At 39.8% G+C, this 21,704-nt stretch overlaps 1 protein-coding gene across 4 annotated transcripts in view; it reads right to left on the bottom strand.

Moving 5' to 3' along the window:
• The window catches only part of gtf2h4 (general transcription factor IIH, polypeptide 4), a 47,886-nt gene that overhangs the window by 22,409 nt on the left and 3,773 nt on the right, over positions 1-21,704 (bottom strand). For 3 of the 4 annotated variants that reach the window (XM_040121678.1, XM_040121676.1, XM_040121675.1), the window contains one exon: positions 62-179. In XM_040121678.1, the coding sequence (XP_039977612.1) occupies positions 62-179 (118 nt within the window). Of the gene's footprint in view, positions 1-61; positions 180-548; positions 707-21,704 lie in introns of those variants that run through there. The other variant, XM_040121677.1, reaches the window with a different exon arrangement.

A 21,704-nucleotide genomic window follows, 5' to 3' on the forward strand; every position in this document is an offset into this window, starting at 1 on the left:
AAATATCACAATCCTCAAGAGTCATATGTCGACATCAACATCATAACCACAGCCATCATACCTGTAGACAGCCAGACATGTTGCTGGATGGTTGTACAGTCTGTCCAAAATCTCAGGACTCAGGTCTCTCAGGTATTCATGCAAATTCTTACACTGCAGCTGGACACGCAGCTTCATATCTACCAAAATAAAGAAGAATGCCATTAAATGCAGTAAAAATTCGGTCCTCTTCATTACGTTGTTCATACCCACGAGATTAGTAAGTCGCACCAAATTCCTTTTAAACATCTAGCAATTTATTGTTGCTTTGGTCATCCCCAAATGCCCATAGTGATCTAATAATATTTGACTGAAATTTTTTTTTATTCTTTGGATAAACCCTTTAATTCGGCATAGATATATTTAACGTTTAGCTTTTTTTTTGAGTATGGCAACAGCTTTTTCAGAAAGGCTATGTTTTCTGGAGGTTACTGACAACAAAGCAACTACCAAGGACAGAGGACTCGAAGTAAGCTTATTAGCATATGTTTCTAAAATGTGTTATTTACCGTGAGGACGGATTTATAATACTAAGGAATTCCCGGTTGTAAAATTATTTTATAGTACAAAATAACTGCATTGTTGTCATTTGGTAGTTCTTTTCGCTAAGCAGCCATGCTTCCAGGAGAGTGGAGTGGAGAGAAATCGATATACTCTATCTCTAGGATTCTGGGTTTCAGGACATGTGACCTTAATGCAAACGCTCCTATTGGTCTAGATATTCTTCAGCTATTGTCAACTGTGATCGTTGAACAACTTCAAAAACTCAGTACCGCCACCTGCTGTGATGAGATTGGAGACGGTGAACTTGGATTTACTACCTCGGAATAAATTCAAGTGACTACACGACTTTCTGTCAGATCATTCATCATTTCAGACTTCATTACTACATTTAAAATTTAAGATGAAAATACCTCAGAAGTACACACTTAATAAAAAAAAAAGATAATGACATGTTGCAAAATTTGAATGTAAATTTGTGGTGTATAAAACGAATGCATTCTAAAACAAGATTCCAGCAATAAATCCTACCTTCATGAGGGTTATAATGTTCAGTTGATGATGAAATGTATTTAGAGTGGCATTGACTGTATTATTTTGTCCACCCTAGTTATATCAACAGTAGAGTCTAGAGTAACCTAAATAATACAAACCCCTCTCTGTATAATGCAACATAGTTCAACAGCCCCACAAACTACATCCTACAAAGTTATCATACAGTGGAATCAACACCGCTGTTTCAACAAAAAGTGAAAAAAGATCATCTTAATGAAGTTTTTTTTTTTTTTTAATATTTTATTTTTCTTTTCAACATAAATAAACAACACAAATAGCTCCAATACTCAGTGGCCAGAAGAACTAGACATCAGATATCATCAACGAATATGCACGTCTTACAAAGTATGGGCCAAAACGTGCGTGCCAGAATGCCTTCAATGCACCTTGGCATTAAGTAAACAAGTGTCTGGAACTCTACTGGATGAATGGAGCACCATACCATAGGTGGATGACGGAACATAGATATACTGGCAAATCAAAAGCTTCGCTTTTCAGCTCAGCTCCCTCTTCACCCCAACGGTCCGGTACAGTGTCCAAATTACTGCTGACACAACACCGATCCTCAAACACTCAGCACCTTGATGTGTTGGAGGGGTTTGTGTGTCTCAGCAATCTTGGGAGCTGTGTAGTCAGGGGCATCGGCCCCTAGGTGGGTCTCTAGAGCAAATTTGTCCCACCCGAAGGGCTAGACTAAGAGCAATTCAAGACAAAGACATTTAAGCCAACTTCTGAACTGCGTCAACTCCCAGGGATTAGGGTAACCCTATATATATATATATATATATATATATATATATATATATATGCACACGGTCATATATACACATATATATATGTATATATACACATACACATACATATATATATATACACACACATACATATATATACATATATACACACATACACACACACACACACACACATATATATATGTGTATATACACTCATATACACACAAATATATACATATACACATACATACATATACATACACACACACACACACACAGACACACACACAAATACATATACACATAGAGATACACACACACACACACACACACACACATATACATATACACATACATACATATATATACATATACACACATACATTGGTGACCGTTCACCGTCACCACAAAAGTGGAACGCGAGGTGTTGGAGGGGGATAGGCTAGAGGAGGAAGAGTCCGTGCATCAAGTTTGACATTCTTAAGCCAGGACAATAGGACAGAGTAAAGTTTGAATCTATTGAAAAATAGGGCCGACCTAGCTTGTCTTGCATAGAGCTGCTTAGCAGTTCGGACGTATTCAAGGTTTCTGTGGTCAGTCCTAACCAGAAAAAGTGTTCGGCCCCCTTCAACCAGTGCCGCTATCTTCAAGTGCAACCTTGACAGCAGCTCTCTATTGCCCACATTACAATTCCTCTCCACCCAGGTAAAGTTTCCATAACAGAAAGGTTCAGGGATGTAGCTAGTTGTCCTGAGAAGAACGAGAGAGAATGGCCCCAACTCCAACATCCAAGGCGTCCACTTCGATGACAAAGTTGAGGTGAGGGTCTGGGAAAGTGATGATGGGAGCAGAAGTGAAACTGGTCTTGAGTCTCTGGAAGGCTATTTCAGCCTTGGGTGACCAATGGAACCTGATATGAGAGGAGGTTCAAACACGTAAAGGAGCAATAGTTAAAATTTCTAATAAATCATCTGTAAAAATTGTCAAACCCCAGAAATCATTGCAGTTCTTTCCTATTGGAGGGTATAGGCCAGTCAGCCACCACACCGACCTTAGTAGAATCCATTTTGATGCAGATCTGTGAGACGATGAAGCCCAGAAAAGATACTGTGATAATGTGGAATTCACACTTTTCAGCCTTCACGAATACCTGGTTATCCAGGAAACACTGCAGGACTTGACAGACTTGTGTGTTGTGAGTTTGCTCATTAAGAGAGAAGATGAGAATATCATCCAGATAGCCAAAAACAAACTTGTTGAGCATATCCCGAAGCACATCATTAACCAGTGCATGAAAACACTGTTGGTGCGTTAGTTAACCCAAAAGACATAACATAACCCATAATCCACTGTAACATGCCCGAGTCGGCTGAGTCCATAGTGGCCAGTTTGTACTATAACAGCTGAAACCACCAGACAAAGGACTCACAGGTATGACTCAAAAGAGTTCCAAAAAGGAGGGTTTTTACTGCAAAACAGGTTGGTACACAGGTAGTTCAATGGCCATTGGGCATGCACACATGGTGGAGCAGTGTTATGGCATGGGCACATATGGCTGGCAATGGAACTGGGTCACTGGTGTTAATTGATGATGTGACTGATGATAGAATTAGCATGATGAAATCTGTAGTGTATAGGGCTATACTATCTGCTCAGATTCAGACAAAACTGATAGGACAGTGAAAAGAAATGAAATATTCTTCAATGGCAAGGCCAAGTCAGTCACATGACCTCAACTCAATTCAGCATGCTTTTTCATTTACTAAAGACAAAAGTGAGAGCAGAAAGACCCACAAACAAGCAGCAACTGAAGGCGGCTGCAGTAAAAGCCTGGCAACGCATTTAAAGGGAGGAAACACAGCATCCAACTATTAAAAATAATCCTCATATTTAAAATTATGTTAGTTTGTCCAATTACTTTTGAGCCCTTCTATTGTGAGAGTCTGTCTTGGTGCAGTACCACTATGCGCCCCTGGCTGGGCATGCAAAGTTTGGGGGAAACCCCCTTCAAGCGAACGGGACAATACACTCATACCTTGTCCCCTGGCATGAAGGCATGCCAACCGTACCGTACGTCATAAGCCATCTTGTGCCACACTCTTGGCCTGGGCCTTATGGTTGTAGTCATGGACCACCTGTAGGCGATCCCTCAGTCTACAGAGGTAGTCCATCTCTTTTCCTCCAGCAATTTCAGGCTCAGGCGGAGCCCCAGATACCAAGTCCATCTGTGTTTGGAGCTCCCACCCAAACATGATGGTAGCAGGCATACACTGGCTAGACTCATGGACAGCAGTCCGGTAGGACCACGGGACCAGGGGCAGGTTGTCTAGGGAGGATATCAATTCAAAAATGAACATTAACAGTCCGATGAGCCCTTGTGCTTGCCAACGTGGAACTGTCAGTAATTAGATCGACCACTTCCTCCAGTTCTTACATTGTGTAAATAAAATAAACCAAAAAATGGCCTTTGTAGTTGTAAGCAAAATAGTACATAACTCTCAATTATTATACGAACCTCAAGCCTCTAATAGGTCACAATATCCATGTAGGGTTTGACCACTAGATGCTGGGTCAACTCAAGAGTCTCTCAGCAGAGAAGCGTGTTGAAGAGTTGACGCTAATCCTTGCTCTGTTGTATCAGATGTCTTTGAGTGGTTTAGTTCTATCGATCATCCCTTTGTTCCAGTTTGTCTTCGTTCCTTTATTCCAGCCTTCTCCTAGTGTTAGTGTTCCTGGTTTTTGTTCTTAGCCTAGTTTTTTGACCTAAACTTTTGCCTAGACCCTTTAGGATATGTTTGCCTACTGTGTTTGCATGCCTGTTTACCAACCTTTTTTCAAGTAAAGACACTGATCTTTTTGGAACTGCACATCTCCTGAGTCCTTTGAGCCATTTGAGTCCTTTTGGCTTGTGGTTACCAGTGTTTAAGTACGAACTGGTCACTATGGACTCCGCCGACTCTGCCTCTGTACCTATCTGGCCTCAAGGCAGACAGATACAACAGCATGAAGAGCAGCTTACCTCTGTGTGTTATGCTGTGAGGGAGCTTAATGAATGTCACGAGGGCCACCAGTCTTCTGTCAGCAGCCAGGTCAGACATCTCAATGATCACATGCAACAGCTGATTGCCCACTCTGATTTCCTGGGTTCCATTGGGGTTCTGTTCCTGCTCCAGCTGTTCAGCCCCCCTGCCATCTTCTATTCGTCATCTGCCAGACAGGAGTTGTTTTCTGGAGACACGTCCAACTGCTGCAACCTTCCTGGTACAGTGGGGGTTGCACTTTGAAATGAAGGTCACTGCATTTCCCACTGAATGAACCAAGGTCAAGCCTGGTCAAGTTGGGCCCGAAATATCCCCATCTGCTCTTTCATTGGATCTCTTCACTTGGCAATGATCAGGTCTCTGACTACACCATTGGATTTCCATACCCTGGCAGCAGACTGTGGCTGGAACACATTCTTCCTGCTTGACTCTTTCTATCACGTCCTCTCTGACCCCATAAAAGATCACCTGGTGTCCCCAGATCATCCACCAGACCTGGATTTAGTAGACAATCGCCTGATGGAATGAGAAAACGAGAGGCCCAGACAAGCTATGGCTCTGCCAGTCGAGAGGGGGCACTCATCTGGTAGCAGATTTCCTCCTTGATGTTCTCCTCCACGTTACAAGAAAAATTCGTGCTCCGCCAGCACCTCCTGTTGTGCCGGAGAAACCCAGTGGAGATGAGTCATGCCAGCGTCACTCCTGGGGAATTGCAGCAGCGCCTTTGAGAGGGTCAGTACATTTACTGCTCCTAGCTGGATCACTTCATGTCATTGTGTCCAGTAACAGACCAAGCTCACCAGTGAAGAGGAGGAAGCTGGTGAGCCGTACCACTTCTTCTGCTTTCTTCTCATCCTCTCACTCATGTAGAATTAACTTACAATATGCTTAACCAATATGCTCGCAATATGCTTAACCAGTAGGTCTTTGTTTACCTGGAAAACATCCTCATCTTCTCTCCAGATGACCAAACTCCCACATAGCATGTCCAGCAAGTCCTGCACCTCCTTCTGTAGATCACCAGCTCTTCGTCAAAGCGGAAAAGTGTGAGTTTCACAGCTCTTCTGTATCATTCCTGAGCTTCGTTTCTCGGAATGCACTCAAATTGACCCTGCCAAGGTCGTTGCTGTGACCGATTGGCTGACCCCCTCAACACCTATAGTGTTTCCTAGGTTTTGACAAATTTTACAGAAGCTTAATAAGAAACCACTTTTGTCGCTGATCCCTTGCATGCACTAAGCTCCTCTCATGTCAAGTTTCAGTGGTCCCCCCAAGGAGTCCAAGCCTTCCTAAGAATAAAGACAAGTTCTACCTCCGCCCCCAATCCTCACCCTACCTGAACCTCATCTCCAGTTCATGGTTGAGGTGGATGCTTCGGACACTGGCATTGGCATTGGAAGCTTTCCCCCCTGGAAAGGAAGTACGGTGTGGGTAATAGAGAACTTTTGGCACTCAAAGTGGCACTGGAAGAGTGGACGCACTAGTTGGAGTGAGCAGAACAGCCGTTTTTGGTGTGGACAGACCACTACAAACTTGAGTACATCTGGACAGCTCAACAACTCAACTCCAAACAGGCAAGGTGGGCTCTCTTTTTCAATAGATTCATTTTTACTCTTTCGTACTGCCCAGGCACTAAGGACATTAAACCTGATGCTCTGTCCTGATGCTCTGTCCTGCCAGTTTGACTCCCACTCCTCTTGCAAGGTCCCCTCTAACATTTTTGCCCTCCTCCTGCATGGTGGGGGCGATAATGTGGGGTATAGAGGAGAGAGTGAAACAGGCTAATGCTAACGATCCTGTGCCAGACGGCTGCCCTCCAAACCAGTTATTTGTTCTTGTTCCTCTTTGCTTTTAGGTCATCCACCTGACTCACACCTCCCTCTCCTCCTGCCATCTTTGGATAAAGCGAACCATCTTTATCATCAAGCAAAACTTGTGGTGGCTATCCATGGAGTGTGAAGTCAGAGAGTACTGGCATCTTCCTCCTGGCCTCCTGCATCCTCTCGCTGTTCCCCAGGTCACATCTCACTGTACTTCGTCACTGGACTTTGCCATTCAGAAGGTAACACCGCTGTTCTCATGGTGGTGGATCAATTTTCTAACATGGTGCGCTTTAGTCCTCTGCCTAAATTGCCCTCAGCCATGAAGACAGCTGAGGTTATGCTGTCCCATTTGTTCTGTCTGTATGGATGCCCTATGGACGTGATATCAGACCAGGGGCCACAGTTCATCTCACGGTTCTGGAAGACGTTCTGTTCTCTGCTTCTCTCTGTTCTCTCTGTTTCTCCCTGGCTACCATCCCAATCCAACGGAAAGACCGAAAGGATGAATCAGGAACTGGAGACCTGTCTTCACTGTCTCACCTCCAACAATCCATCCTCCTGGCGCAAACATCTCATCTCGGCTTAGTATGTTCACAACACTTTATCCCTCTCTGTAAAGCAATAAAAAAAATGTAGTAAGTGTAGCAAGTTTTACAATATCTAGAACACTGTACAGAGGAGACAGGCTTAAAAAAAAAAAACAGAAGATCTTCTGGCTCAGATTCATAGGATTGCAGGGAGAGCCGCTATTGTCCACAGAAAGGTAGAGAGGAAGCCCCCGCACTCTCCTCCTCTAACCAGGTCTCAAGATAAAAATAGAGAGGATAATCGCTGTTAAAACCTTTCTACAAAATGTAAATCCACACAATGGCGCAGCCTAAAAAATTATCTGTTGCTGATTGGTAGTGCATGAATTGGAGAACAATAAATAATCTGAATCAGAATCAGAAAAACTTTAATGATTGCTGCAGAGAAATTGCTTTGTTACACTAAGTTAGGAAAGAGGAAATAAATAAGTAAAAAGTAAAACAACTACAAAAACTACTATGTAATAGTAATAAATACACAGTAATTGAATAGAAAATGTGCAAAGTCAAATGTGCAAAAAGTAATGTGAAAGGTAGAATCACAGTTTGGACATAAGTACAAAAGTGTGCAATAATGGGTTTACATAGAAACCATGTTTTTTTTACCAAAGCAGATATTTTGTTAGTCCTAAACACATTATGTAACCAAGACATTGACAACAAGTATCAAAAGTGGGCCGACAGTATCCTAATAATAAAAGCAATAACAAGCAGCAACAATTCGGCTTTCTACTTGTCCCTCTGAAGATTCAACTATGCAAGTTTAGGTTAATGGTACTGCTGTGAAATTCTGGTAGATAATGGAGCTACTGTTTCAGCAGTTAAGCTAATGAGCAAGTATGTACACCAACTTCTAATTTTACTACTACTGTAAGAGTCTCAGGCATTCCTATTGCAGAGCCAATGTAAAAATACTGTTACTGTAACAGTGAACGGTTCAGAGAGAAACATTCTTTCCTTATCTCTGAGTAAAGCCAAAACATTTGGTTGTTCGAGATTTGTTAAGCAAACTACATGCAATTATTCATTGTCTGTCAGATGCATTGTCTCTAACCATTCCTGATGACAGTGTGCTTTACAGGCAGTTCACTTTCTACAACCCACCATTAACTGTTTGTACTGCTGGACATTGGCAAATTTTGATATGTTACATACTTTCACTGTGTCAAACATTGAACAATGATGCTAAAACATCACCAACATTTGCATCATTGATGCCTGCTATGAGGCCTGTCCTGCACTGTTATTGTACACCAGCATATAATCCTTCAGATGATTACAAGCAATTGGCTAATACATTTTTGAATACACAAGAGTGGCTGAAGTGTGAACACACTTTGTTTGTGGGTCCACAGAGGTGTTCTTTACCAATTCAGTTGTCTGATACACAGAGCAAACTGTTCAAGGTCAATGACTCATATCGGCAAGTTACTGTAGCTGCCTACAGTTAAATAATACCAGTTGCATCAAAAAAAAAGGAATACCTGAAATTGAAGGTGTGATTCAATTTCAGCTAAATCAAAGTGTGTTGATTGAAACGACTAGTCCATGCAACACTCCTATTTTACCTATTCCAAAACCAGGCCATCCAGATGAATGATGATTGGTTCAGTAATAACATTATTGTAATAACTTTGTAACACCAACATGTCCAATTGGGCAACATGCTAATATTATTCTAGCCCCAATTACTACACAGCCATTGATTTGTGATCGGTATTTGTTTTTCAGTTCCTTTGTATCCAGATAGTCAGTATCTGTTTGCATTTACATTTAAAGATAAACGATATACTTGAATACACAGCGATGGTAGAAGGTGATCTGGAAGATTTAAAGTCGTCCTGCAAAGACTGGCTGGTCAAAGTTTGTTCAAAAATCTTTTTTGGCTAAGCTACAGTATTGTTTGCCTGAAGTGATATACTTGATACACATTCTGAAGAGTAAACAATGTCTCCCTTCACCACAGAGAGTGAAACTTTTGATCAACACACCTCCACCTAAGACTAAGAAAAAGATGCTCTCATTTTCTGGGGATGGCAAATTGCTGCAGATATTGTTTTATGATTATGCTGCTATGGACTCCACTGCCTAATCTGCTCCTCCCACCTTACAATGTAAAGAGGATATGTACAAAGACTTTGATGGTCTGAAGCATGATCTTATTGAAATTCATCAGCTGTACATGAGAAATATGGCTCTGATATAGGCATCCTGGTACAGGAACATGGGTCACTTTGCCGACTTGTTTCGTGCCATTGTCTTGACTTTTGCCGGGAGTCCCTGGTATGCCAGGTTGTCTTAGATCGTTAGCCATTGTTGCTATAATGATTGATAAATCTTAACCCATTGTACTGGCTCATGACTATGTTGTTCATGTCCCCCATTTAGTGTTGCAGATTTTGAACACCTTTGCTGCTCAGCATTTGACAGCAGCCCTTGCTGCTCAGGCTACGAGGCGATCATTCTTTCCAGTCCCCACATTTCTTTGAAGGGCTCACCTCCCTTGAATAGAATCACTCTTCCTCCTTTGACTGATAAAGAAATTGAGCATTATTTTATGCTACTATTGAGACAAACACGTCCCCAAGGCCAGACACCAATACAAAATTCTTACATGATTCTCCACACTGACGGTTCAGCTTCTAGACCATCGGATAACAAGCACCTTGCTGGCTATGCAGTGGTGGATAACTGGGAAGGAATTAATTTAAATCTCTAACAGATGTGATTATGAAGCGTAGTGACGACAAATCATCATTAATTGTGTTTGAGAGGGGATGAGAAGTTTATTTTAACATAAAATTTTGAACTCAGCCATGGATGTTTTAAAAGAAAAAAAAGACTTTTCAGAATGAAGAAGAATGAAACCTTTCAATGTAGCATCTTGCATGGAACTTTAGTTGTGGGTACTGCTCACACCTGTTGAGACAGCTGGATAATTTACCTGTCTTGAGGGACAGGACAGTTAAGTATATAAAAGACTTGCCATTGAAAATAGAAAAATTTTGTCTTTAATAACAGAACAATAAAAGTCTGTGTAAAATTTCGTACGTGTGCTAGCACATTTGGCACATGGGTCCACACATGTAGGAAAAGGGGGGATAAATGAAAAGATTTGTTCACAATGGTTTGCACCAGGTATCACACAAATCTCCAAAACACTAGTGAACAGATGACAGACATGTCAGCAAACTAGAAGAAAAGACAGCTCAGTAAAGCATGACCATTTGGAACCGCCATTAGGTTACTTTGTAAATATGCAAATAGATTTTGTACATATACCAATTTGTCAAGGTTATACATTTTTGTTGGGAATTGTAGATTTGTTCTTTAAATGGGTAGAAGCGTTCAAAGTACACCCAATGCAACTAAAGGACTAAGTCCTGCTGATGTATTTCCCCTGTGGACTAGGGCAATACCTTTGACACACTACAAAACTACTCTGATTTGGAATGATGATTATATGACTGAGTATTTCAAAAGGCTAACAGAAAAAGTTTCATTTGCAGGTGTTGAGCATACTCTCAAAACCATCAGAGCAGCCTATTTATTCGTTTCCAGTGGGTGATTTTGTACTAATCAAATCTCTGGGGAAGGTGTGGTTATCCCTTTCTCCAGGGGAAAGGATTATTCCTGGTGCTGCTGACAACCAGAACAGCCATCAAGGTTGAGGCAAAGCAGAGTGGATCCATGCATTCAGGTGCAGGCCAGCACCTCCCTAACCATTTACAAGGAGGTGAAAGTGATGGCGAATGTAGTGTGGTTCATCTTCTTCCTCCTGCTGGGTGAATTCATGCAGGGGACAGTACAAGGAAAACCAGGAAACCAACAACACAAGCGTACGTGTTCTCATATTCTCATATCAACACCAATACAGTTACAGATGTTTCACCAAACATGTAACAGTACTCTCTGCAGTTCATCCATGATAACCTAAATGAACTAAATAAATTGCTGCAGAAAACAGCTGAAGAAAAGGACATTGTTATGATGAGTAAACATGAGAAAGACAATTCAGAAAAGATTAAAAAGACTGAACAACTTGTCTTTCCAGATCTCATCCGACAAAAAAGGGAATTCAGTTCCATTGCAATTTCATGCCCCACTGACGGATATAAAATAGATTACTTTAATGTTGCCTATCCAAGGTTCTATGCTAGAGATAAATGATACACATGATACAGAATCAGTTGAATTAGTACAACTTTCGCCAAGTTCAGTACACTCCTCAAACCCCATTGACTGAGACCCCAGAATTATGATGTTTCACTAAAGAATTAAGTAATAGCCCTGATTTGTAAATTGTGGGATGTAAGCTATCCAAGAGAGCAGAGCAGGATAAATAATTGTAGGATTATTGACTATGTTGATGACAGTTCCCATCGCCTTGAACTCTTTTTGTCTATGGATAAGCTAACAACTAAAACCAGTAGTGTTCAATAACCTAAACCTAAAGTACCAAGAGCAAATACAGCTATCAGCCTAATGATTGACTATGTGAACAAACTAATTCTAAGCAACTGCTGGATATGCCAGAATATGCTGCAATCAATGCATTCCCCAATGTTCAATCCAATTCCATTTGCTAAAGCTGATTATATTAATTTACTGTAATTGGAATGATCTCACTTCTAGGATTGAAGAAGGAGCTGACGATTGTTACACCCTAACCTACCCAGCAGATTCTGTTAAGTCATCGCAATATGTAGGGATTACTAAATACATTACAAAAAATTATGAGAAATAACTTCCAAAAGGACTTAATTTCACAACCCTTTTGCATATTACTTATGTACATATGTATGTGAAAGTAAGATTTGAGTACAGTAATCGAGTAACTTTGACCCAAACTAAATGTTCCAATCCTCCGCAAGAAAGAGTATGCGTACCTCAATCATATACCCCTGCAGTATTGGCTGAAGTTATGCTTTACACTCAATCATGGTTTGGTGCTATGTCCCTAGGATCAGTTAAAATGAAGGTACAAAATTGTTTAGTGTCATTAGATAGTAAACAAACATGGCTGTGTACTATTTACCCACTGTCTCGGTTCATGAAATAGAAAAAATGTTTCTTTGTGTTCCCACAGAGTAGGAACAGAACAGAACTAAGAATTAGTGCAAAGTAGTTTTAAAACAGAAGTGGAAGTATCTATGAAACACAGCCACAACAGAAGTTATGGACATGGTTCAGGATGCGGCAAAAGGGCTACACGTTAAACATGGATTTAGTTTGTGGGATTTCTTAAATGTTTTTTGGTCATGGGGGTCCAGCTTAATTATTACAGCTACTTTGCTAATATCATGTAGTTTATCTTATGTCAATTAGTAGAATGTTTTGCTAAAATTACACAGAAAATTAATATGTAATAGTAATTATTGTATTTTTTTAGCTGACTGTAATCACTTATAAATTTTGTTTTTGCATTGATCCAGGTTGATTACACTGTTGCATTTTTATATTTGATCACAAGGGTGTGAGGGTAAGAAACTCAGAGGCAGTCACTGACCGTTTCATAAGATTTTTAAGAAATCTTGTGAGCTGAAGGAAGAAGCTTTCACGAGATCTTCAGATGGCTTTAGCAGAAATATTTATTGAAGCTTGATTCATTTAACAAAAAATAGATGAGCAATTATTACCAAGCCGACCCTGATGCGTGTTATGGTTATGGGGTGTTATGGCTATTCACTGGAGACTCTGTCTTGTCCTATCTCTGAGTTTCTGTGCTTGACCTTGGTTGCTATGGTAACTGCCATTGGTTATTGGGCCAGCTGGACACTATCAGCTATTTTAGAAATGAACAATGAACAACTGCTTAGAGTAAGGGGACCTGTGTGTGACCTGTGGAGAAATATGGCCAAATATTACCTATAGAACTAAAGACAACTAAACACTTAAAAAGGAAAAATTAATTCACAGATCTTCCCTATTTGATTGTGAGATCAACACTAACTAACCCATGAGTCAGGTCACGGAAACCATCAGGGCAGAAGTAACACACACTTCAATCAATTACAATCTATAATGTTCAATAATCAATTAAATAAACAACAAACAACAAAATCCAATAATGAAAAGTGTTATATTTTGAATCAGTGAGTCAATTTGAGATCCTCCATGATGCACTGGCATCTCACCAGTAAATCAAAACACATCTAACTACAGTTGTAATAGCTTTACTAGATCACGTGTATGCATCAAAGGGGTAGTCGCAGGCCAAATATCTCCATGACTAGTAAAAGACCCTGTGGCCAGCCAATTAAGATAACTAAGATAATTCTCTGATTGAAGCGATTAAATGAAATTATTAAAAACAACAACCATAATAATATATTGAAAATCATATATATATATATATATATATATATATATATATATAACAACAAAAGAAATAAAAACAAATAAGAAATTAAATCAAAAATCAAAAATCAAAAATTATCAAAATTCAATGAATACCAAATCAATCAAATAGTCAATACCTTATAAATACCACTATGCATATGATTAGAAAATATTTGTACAGTGAACACAGCTAGAGACTAAAATACTACTAAGATAAAAACAAACAATATACAAAACAGATTTGTTTTCCTTTTTTTTTTTTTTACTAAAACATAAGGTGAAATAAATTATTATTAGCAAAGAATAATTGTATTAGCAAGGCAACCTGAATAATGAGAATGAAACAAAAAAACGCGGAGGTAGCAGCATGGTAAAACTCATAATATCTCTTAGCTCACATGTTTAAAAGCATACAGGTGAATCCCTATCAGTCTCTCTGGTTCTTTATCAGGTCGTGTTTTCAAACATACTCTTCTTTATTTATCATTTCATCAGAGCTAGAACCTGGTGGAATCCATTCTTCCAAAATCGCAGCAGTGGATGTTTTGCAAATAACCATTTTAATAGTTACCAGACAGAAACACAGGAGAACTAAGAGGAGCAATAACACAATTCTTAATTACTGACAGTAATTAAGAATTTAACCAAGCCGGTCCCCCAAGCCCCAAATACATTTGAGAAATTCCCATGATTATTATGAAGCTTCTTGACAGCTGTTGTCATGTCCTGCCCCTCGTTGGGACTTCCTGCCTGAACTCTGTTATTATTTCCGGTTTTTTTGAAACTACTTACCTTGTGTGTCTGTTGGCTGTTTTACTCCCTGCCCTTGTGTGTTTCCCACCTTTGTGATTGCCTGCCCCAACCCCAGTTAGTTTCACTTGTTCCCAATTACTCTTGCCTTCCTTGTATATTTAGTCTTTGTCAGTTTGTCTGCTTTGTTCCTCGTTGTGTTCCTTGTGCATGTCTTTTCCTGTTGCCTGCTTTTGTTTGGTGTGGTGTTTTCCCGAGTACCTGCTACATGTTTTTTTCTGTTCCTATATTCCTGACTGGCAACTTGTTCACCACTACCACCTGTAAGCCTGTTTATTCTTGTTAAAGCAACTGCATTGCATCACCTGTCTCTTGTATGTGGATTTTGGTCCAGAACAAACAGAACTTTGACACCCGTTGCTGTGACATGAACAATATCCATAACTTCAGCTGTTGCGTTGTGGGAACAGCATTTGGTACCAGTGACTGTACATGTTCCCCCCAGGATGCTAATTGGTGATGAAGCGCCATACAGTTCTGTAAAGCTACAGTTTTGACTTCCTGCAAGTCCTTACACTCAGCTAATGCAGCTCTACTTGAAACACCAAGGTTATTCTCTACACCCTTAGGACTGGAATTCCTGGCAGAACTCCAGTACAAGGCAGAAGGACACTGGCTATTTGCTGTATTGGTGTGATTTTCATCCTGATTGAAAGTAATGGAGGATAGAATGCTGCTATTTCAGCAGAATCTACCTTCATGATCAAGAGATAGCTAAATAGTATGTACCATGTGATACATCATAAGGAATGCAATTAGAGGCTCTGTCACCGCAGACTAGATACACTCTATCTGGTAGTGATAACTGTTTTAGGGATATTGCGACTACTGTATTATATTTACAATTGTATTACAATTCCTCCTGTCCTTTACCATCTCCTTTGAAACACAAAACATTCTGTAATTCATGCACTGATACAGGGGGTATATAGACTGAACAGTCACACAATGATGTTTGTTTACTCACTAATTGCAATGAACATTTTTCTTTTACTTTAACTGATCGTATGGATATAGCACCAAACCACGGTTGAGTGTAGACCGAAGGGCTGTGGGGTTGACATACACTCACGTCTCACGGAGGATTGGAAAAATTGGTTTGGGCCAAAGTTACTTGAACTCTGTTCTCAAATCAAACTTAGTCGTGTTGGGAGGTATTTGTTGTTGTTGTTGTGTATTTAGCAATACTTACATACTTTTAGGACTGAATTCATTAGGTAGGTTGGGGTGTAGCAATCATCAGCCCCTTCTTTAATTCTAGAAGCTATATCATTCTAATTTAACAGACTGTAGTCAGACTTGGTGAATGGAATTGGATTAAACATTGGGGAATGCATTGATTTTTGGCATGTTTTGACATATCTAACAATTGCTAGGATTTTGCTCGCATGCATAATCAGTCATTAGGTGGATACCTGCATTTGATCTGGATACTTTAGTTTGTTGAACATCACGTGTCGCTAATATAGGTTTTGTTGCTAGTGTGTTTCTGTTCAAAAAGAGTACAAGGTGATGGAAGTCATCATTTTAATTTTCATTGTAATCACTAATTCTGCAAGTTTTTCGCTCACTCTGATCCTGAGGATAGCTAACATCCCACATTTTACAGTCAGAGTTACTACTAAATTATTAATTAGTGAAACACCATAATTCTGGAAGTCTCAACCAATGGGATATTAAAAATGTATTGAACTTTCATGACTTCTGACAAAAGTTGTACAAACTAAACATAGCACATGTACTACCAACATTTAATATTACCATAGAACTTTGAATAGGCAACATGACAGTCATCTAGTGTACATCAATGGGATCCACTTTTCTTTTTGTCTGGATGAGCTTTGGAAAGACATGTTGTTCAGTCTTTCCATTCTTTTCTGAATTGTTCTTTTCATGATTTCTCATCACAACAATGTCCTTTTTTTCAGTCAGCTTTTTCATCAGTTCATTTGGAATGCACTGCAAAGAGTGTCCTTCTATGCATGATGAAAAAAAATGTAACCATTTCGGTGTTGAGAATATGAGAGCATGTGCATTCGTGTTGTAGATCTCCTGAAACTCCTTGCATGAATCAACCCAGCAAGACGAAGATGATGAATCTTGGTGGAGGCTTCAAGCCATCCATCTTGTAACAGCATCGGTCGCAAGTTGCCCTTCTTCTCTCACGTTTTCGATTAGCCTGTCAAGTTCGCTAGCAAGCTAGTTGCAGATTTCCGCTAACTCACTGTTCTGCTTTCCTCTGATAGTTGAGACAGCTGCCACCATGTTTCATTTTGTTGTTCCTTATATCCAGATATACAGAATGGACAGGTAAAGCATTTTAGCTGTTTAATGCTTTATTTAATCGAGAGAATCTCAATGCTGTGTATATTGATGTAAAAAAAAACCTCAATTGTGTGTACCCCTGAATTCCTGGGCCCCTGTTGGGCCCCTGTCACTGTTTATTAATCAACAGAGGCCTCCTGACTGACCACCATGGATTTGCTTCATACTTAATGTAAATTATGTCATTGTACCCAACAACTAGTATGTCAGCTTGTATCTTTAGTTTCTGATATATAGAGGCTTTAAATAAGGGGTCGTGGAACTTTGAAATTTTTAGCAACACTTATTTAAGTGTTGTTAAAAAGTTCCATAAGTTCCATAAGTCATTACTTTTTAACTATTCATACTACATGCTTCACATTTTAAGTATTATTATTACATTTTACTATTAGATATATTTAACTTCTAAAATGGTTGGCCTACAGTTGTAAGTTATATATTACTGAAAATTTTAGTAGAAAAATTATTTTGTGCTTTGGAGACCAATATATCTTTACACTGAACCACATCAGATCTTTTAAATTTTTATATATAATACTCATGGTATAGTACTTATAGTGAGTGATTGAATTTGAATTTCTGATTTATGAGGCATTAAAAAATGAAAAAACTGGTGCACATTGTCCATGTATGACAAAGTCTACCCTAAAAACAATCATAGCACTGGATAGAGCATGTTATAATTGGTATATGCACAAAATATGAGGGACGAGAGCACAAATTCAGGTTAACCACCCTTCAGGGTAAAGCTGAAATCATCAGATCAAAGGATCCCTGCAAGAATACATAATGATACCATTACAGTATGAGACATAGCAAGTCATTCAAACACTGGTCATTGTTAAGGGAAACAGACCTGCTCTGATTGGCTGGGACATGCTAAAGAAGTTAAAGCTGAACTGGAAATAAATTTTCACAGTACACAGAGTGCTTACCTAGGCACATTGGAACCCAGGAGTCCAAAAGGTGATAAAGCGCCACCAGGGGGTGATCGCTGAGGACCAAGGCTGCATTCAAGGGTTCAAAGCCAAAATACCAACAAAACCTGATACAACACCAATCTTCTGTAAAGCCCGCCCAGTTTCTTATGCACTCAAGGACGCTGCAGAAAAGGAGCTGGATAGGTTGGAGAAGGTAAAATTGATTCCAAACATTGAGAAAAGTGAGTGGGCATTTCCCATAGTCACCGTGCCCAAGGTTGATAAGGTCAGTGTTAATCAATGTATCGAAAAAGAGACATTCCCACTACTCAATACTACAAATTAGTTTGCTACTTAGCAGGAGGAACATCATTCAGTAAACTTTACTTTTCTAATGCCTACCAGCAGCTGCAGTTAGATGAAGAGTCAGATAAATATTTGACCATTAACACTCACAAGTATCACCACCTCAGCTGTAGTGTTTCCTGTGTTCCTGCAATTTTCAGTCTGTTATGGACCAGATTCTTCAAGGGCTGGACTGTGTGACATAATTTATGGATAATATTCTCATCATTGTTTTTCCGATGAGGAGGAGCACTGAAAAGGCTTGATGAGTTGTTCATACGTCTGGAGAAACATGGAGTCAGCAGCTACAGTTACATAAGGAGTTAGAGAAATTTTTTGACTATTAACACTCACAAGGTGTTAGTACACTATAACACGTGCCTACCACTAAAAATTGCATGTGACACATCACCTTATGGAGTGGGTGCTGTAATTTCTCATTTCAATGAAAATAATGAGGAATGACTTTTGGGTTCTGCATCCAGGATATTAGTCCAAAAGAAAGTATGCCCAAATTGATAAAGAGGTACTGGCTATCATCTTTGGAGTTGAGAAATTCAAGAAATATCTGTACAGGAGAAAATTCACATTCCTCATAGATCACAAGCCATTGTTGGCCATAATGGGGCCAAAATCAGAAGTACCAGCTTTTGCAGTATTACGGCGTGTGTCAATATAGCGTTTTTCTCTGGCAAAAAACCACTGGCAGGGCCCCGGGGGAGCTTTATCCCTGTGCTTCATCAAAAAAACACTGCAAGTGGGTTTTGTTTCTATGACAACAATATCTCGATAACACATCACCACAGCAGTTGTATTATAGACTAGCATCGTCCCTTGGGCTGTCATTCTCATTGCATACAACTATGAAAATGAATACAGGAAATCAGCTGATCATGCAAAGGATGATGCAGAAGAGAGAGTATTTCTACTTCTAACCTGCAGAGGAGTGTGCCAGTGTGTGCCAAAGACATTGAGAGAGCTACTTTGAAAGATCCCTTAATCAGCAAGGTGTAGAGCTATGCCATGAATGGATGGCCTAAGTACACACAGGCCGAAGTATTGAGGCCTTACTTCATATGCAGACTGGAAATGTCACCAGAACAAGGCTGCATTTTCTGGGGTCAACGACTAATTACATCCCAAGTTTATTGGCAGATTACTGGAAGACCTTCATGATTAGCATCCAGGTATCTGTTCCATGAAGGCACTCACCCGCAGCTACCTCTGGTGGCCAGGCTGTGATGGTGAAATTGAAGAAATTGTACAAGGTTGCTCGGTCTGCCAAGCTTTCCAGAAAATGCCAGCAGAGACACCACTATTCAATTTATTCATTATATATATATATATATATATATAATACAATATATATATATTTTTATATATATAGCGCCAAATCATAACAGAGGTTATCTCAGGGCACTTTTCCTACAGAGCAGGTCTAGACTGTTCTCTTTATAGTTATATTTACATAGACCCAATATTCCCCCATGAACAAGCACTTGGTGACAACAGCAAGGAAAAACTCCCCTTTAACAGGTAGAAACCTTGAACAGAACCCGGCTCATGGTGGGCAGCCGTCTGCCTCGACCGGCTGGGTTTAGATAGATAGGGGGGGGAGAAAAGAGAACATAACACAATACACGTACAACATAAAGATGTATAATAATAATAATGATGAGACTACTAATAAAACTAGAAATTAAATAATAGGGCTAATAATAGTACTAATAAAACTAAATATAACAATAATAATGATAATCATAATATTTGAAGCAGTGGGTGTTGAGCAGGATAACTGGGGCAGTAGGTGGTTTGCAGTAACAAATCCAGACTCTGCAGCATCAGGCGAAGAAATACCTGCAGAAAGTGACTGGAAGAGAGAGGAGAGAGATGAAAAAGCACAAAACTACGGGACAGAGAAGAAGTCAAGTTAGTAATGAGCATTGATAGAATATGAATGTGTACAGATGGAAAGGGAGAGGAGGAAAGAGGAGCTAGGTGCATCATGGGAAGTCCCCTGGCAGTCTAGGCCTATAGCAGCATAACTAGGTGATGGTTCAAGCCAAGCCTCAGCCAGCCCTAACTACTAGCCTTAACAAAAAGGAAGGTTTTAAGCCTACTTTTAAAGATGGAGATGGTGTCTGCCACCTGGACCTAAACTGGAGAATGGTTACACAGGAGAGGAGCCTGATGTCTGAAAGCCTCCCATTTTACTTTTGGAGACTCTAGAAAACACAAGTATGCCTGCATTCTGGGAACGCAGGGGGTGCTCTGTATCTGAGGAGGAGGTTTTTAAATTCTATTCTGCATTTTACAGGGAGCCCTTGCAGAGAAGCTAACACAGGAGAAATATGATCTCTTTTCTTAGTTCCTGTCAGTACTGCAGCATTCTAGATCAGCTGGAGAGTATTTAAAGATTTGTTGGGACAGCCTGATAATAAGGAGTTGCAATAATCCAGCCTAGAAGTAACAAAAGCATGGACTGGTTTTTCTGCATCTTTTTGAGGCAGGATGTGCCTGATTTTTACAATGTTATGTAGGTGAAAAGAGGCAGTCCATGAAGTTTGTTCTATGTGGGATTTAAAGGACATATTCTGATTAAAGAGAACTCCAAGATTCCTAAAAGTGGTGCTGGAGGCCAGGGCAATGCCATCTAGTGTAAGTATATCATTAGATAATGTGTTTCTGAGGTGTTGTGGGCCAAGTACAATAACTCCAGTTTTCAATCAGGTCTTTATGTCTTTAAGGCAAGCTTGAAGTTTGAAGCTTGAACTGGTTTCATTGGGCTTCATTGACAAGTACAATTGCGTATCATCTGCATAGCAATGGAAGTTGAAGGACTGTTTCCTGACAATATTGCCCAAAGGAAGCATAAGGTGAATAGTTGATCTAACAAGACAAGTACGGAGACAAGTCCTTTGTCTGATGCAGTTAGAAGAATATTTGTAACTTTCACCAGTGCTGTCTCTGTGCTATGATGCACTCGAAATCCTCAAATAAATAATTATAATTATATAAAAAGTCACACAACTGGTTGGTGACAGCTTTCTCAAGGATCTTAGATAGAAAGGGTAGGTTAGATATGGGTCTATAGTTGGCTAAAACATCTGGATCAGGAGTAGGATTTTTAAGAAGAGGTTTAATTACAGCTGTTTTAATGGACTACGGTACATAGCCTGTTAAGAAAGACATTGATTATATCTAGTAAAGAAGTGCTAACTAAGGTTAAAACTTCCTTAAGCTGCCTAGTTGGATGGTGTCTAAGAGAGAGGTTGGCGAAGGTCAATTGGAGAAAAACTGTCTAAGTATATATCAGGTTTTACAGCTATTTGTAAGGTTCCTGTACTTGAAGATAACTCAATGTCGGTTGAGGGCAGGAGGTGGTGAATTTGTCTCTAATAGTTTTTAGTTTTTAGAATTTCGTCATTAAAAAGCTCATCAAATCGTCACTACTGAGAGCTATAGGAATACATGGATCAATGAAGCTATGACTCTCTGTCAGCCTGGCTACAGTGCTGAAAAGAAACCTAGGGTTGTTTTTATTTTCCTCGATTAAAGATGAGTAATAGGCTGATCTGGCTTTACAGAGGGCCTTCCTATATGTTTTAAGACTATCATGCCAGGCTAAGTGGGATTCTTCCAGTTTGGTAGAACGCCATATCCTTTCAAGTTTTCACGT

The sequence above is a fragment of the Xiphias gladius genome, chromosome 24 (assembly GCF_016859285.1).
Source record: "Xiphias gladius isolate SHS-SW01 ecotype Sanya breed wild chromosome 24, ASM1685928v1, whole genome shotgun sequence".
Classification (NCBI taxonomy): domain Eukaryota; kingdom Metazoa; phylum Chordata; class Actinopteri; order Istiophoriformes; family Xiphiidae; genus Xiphias; species Xiphias gladius.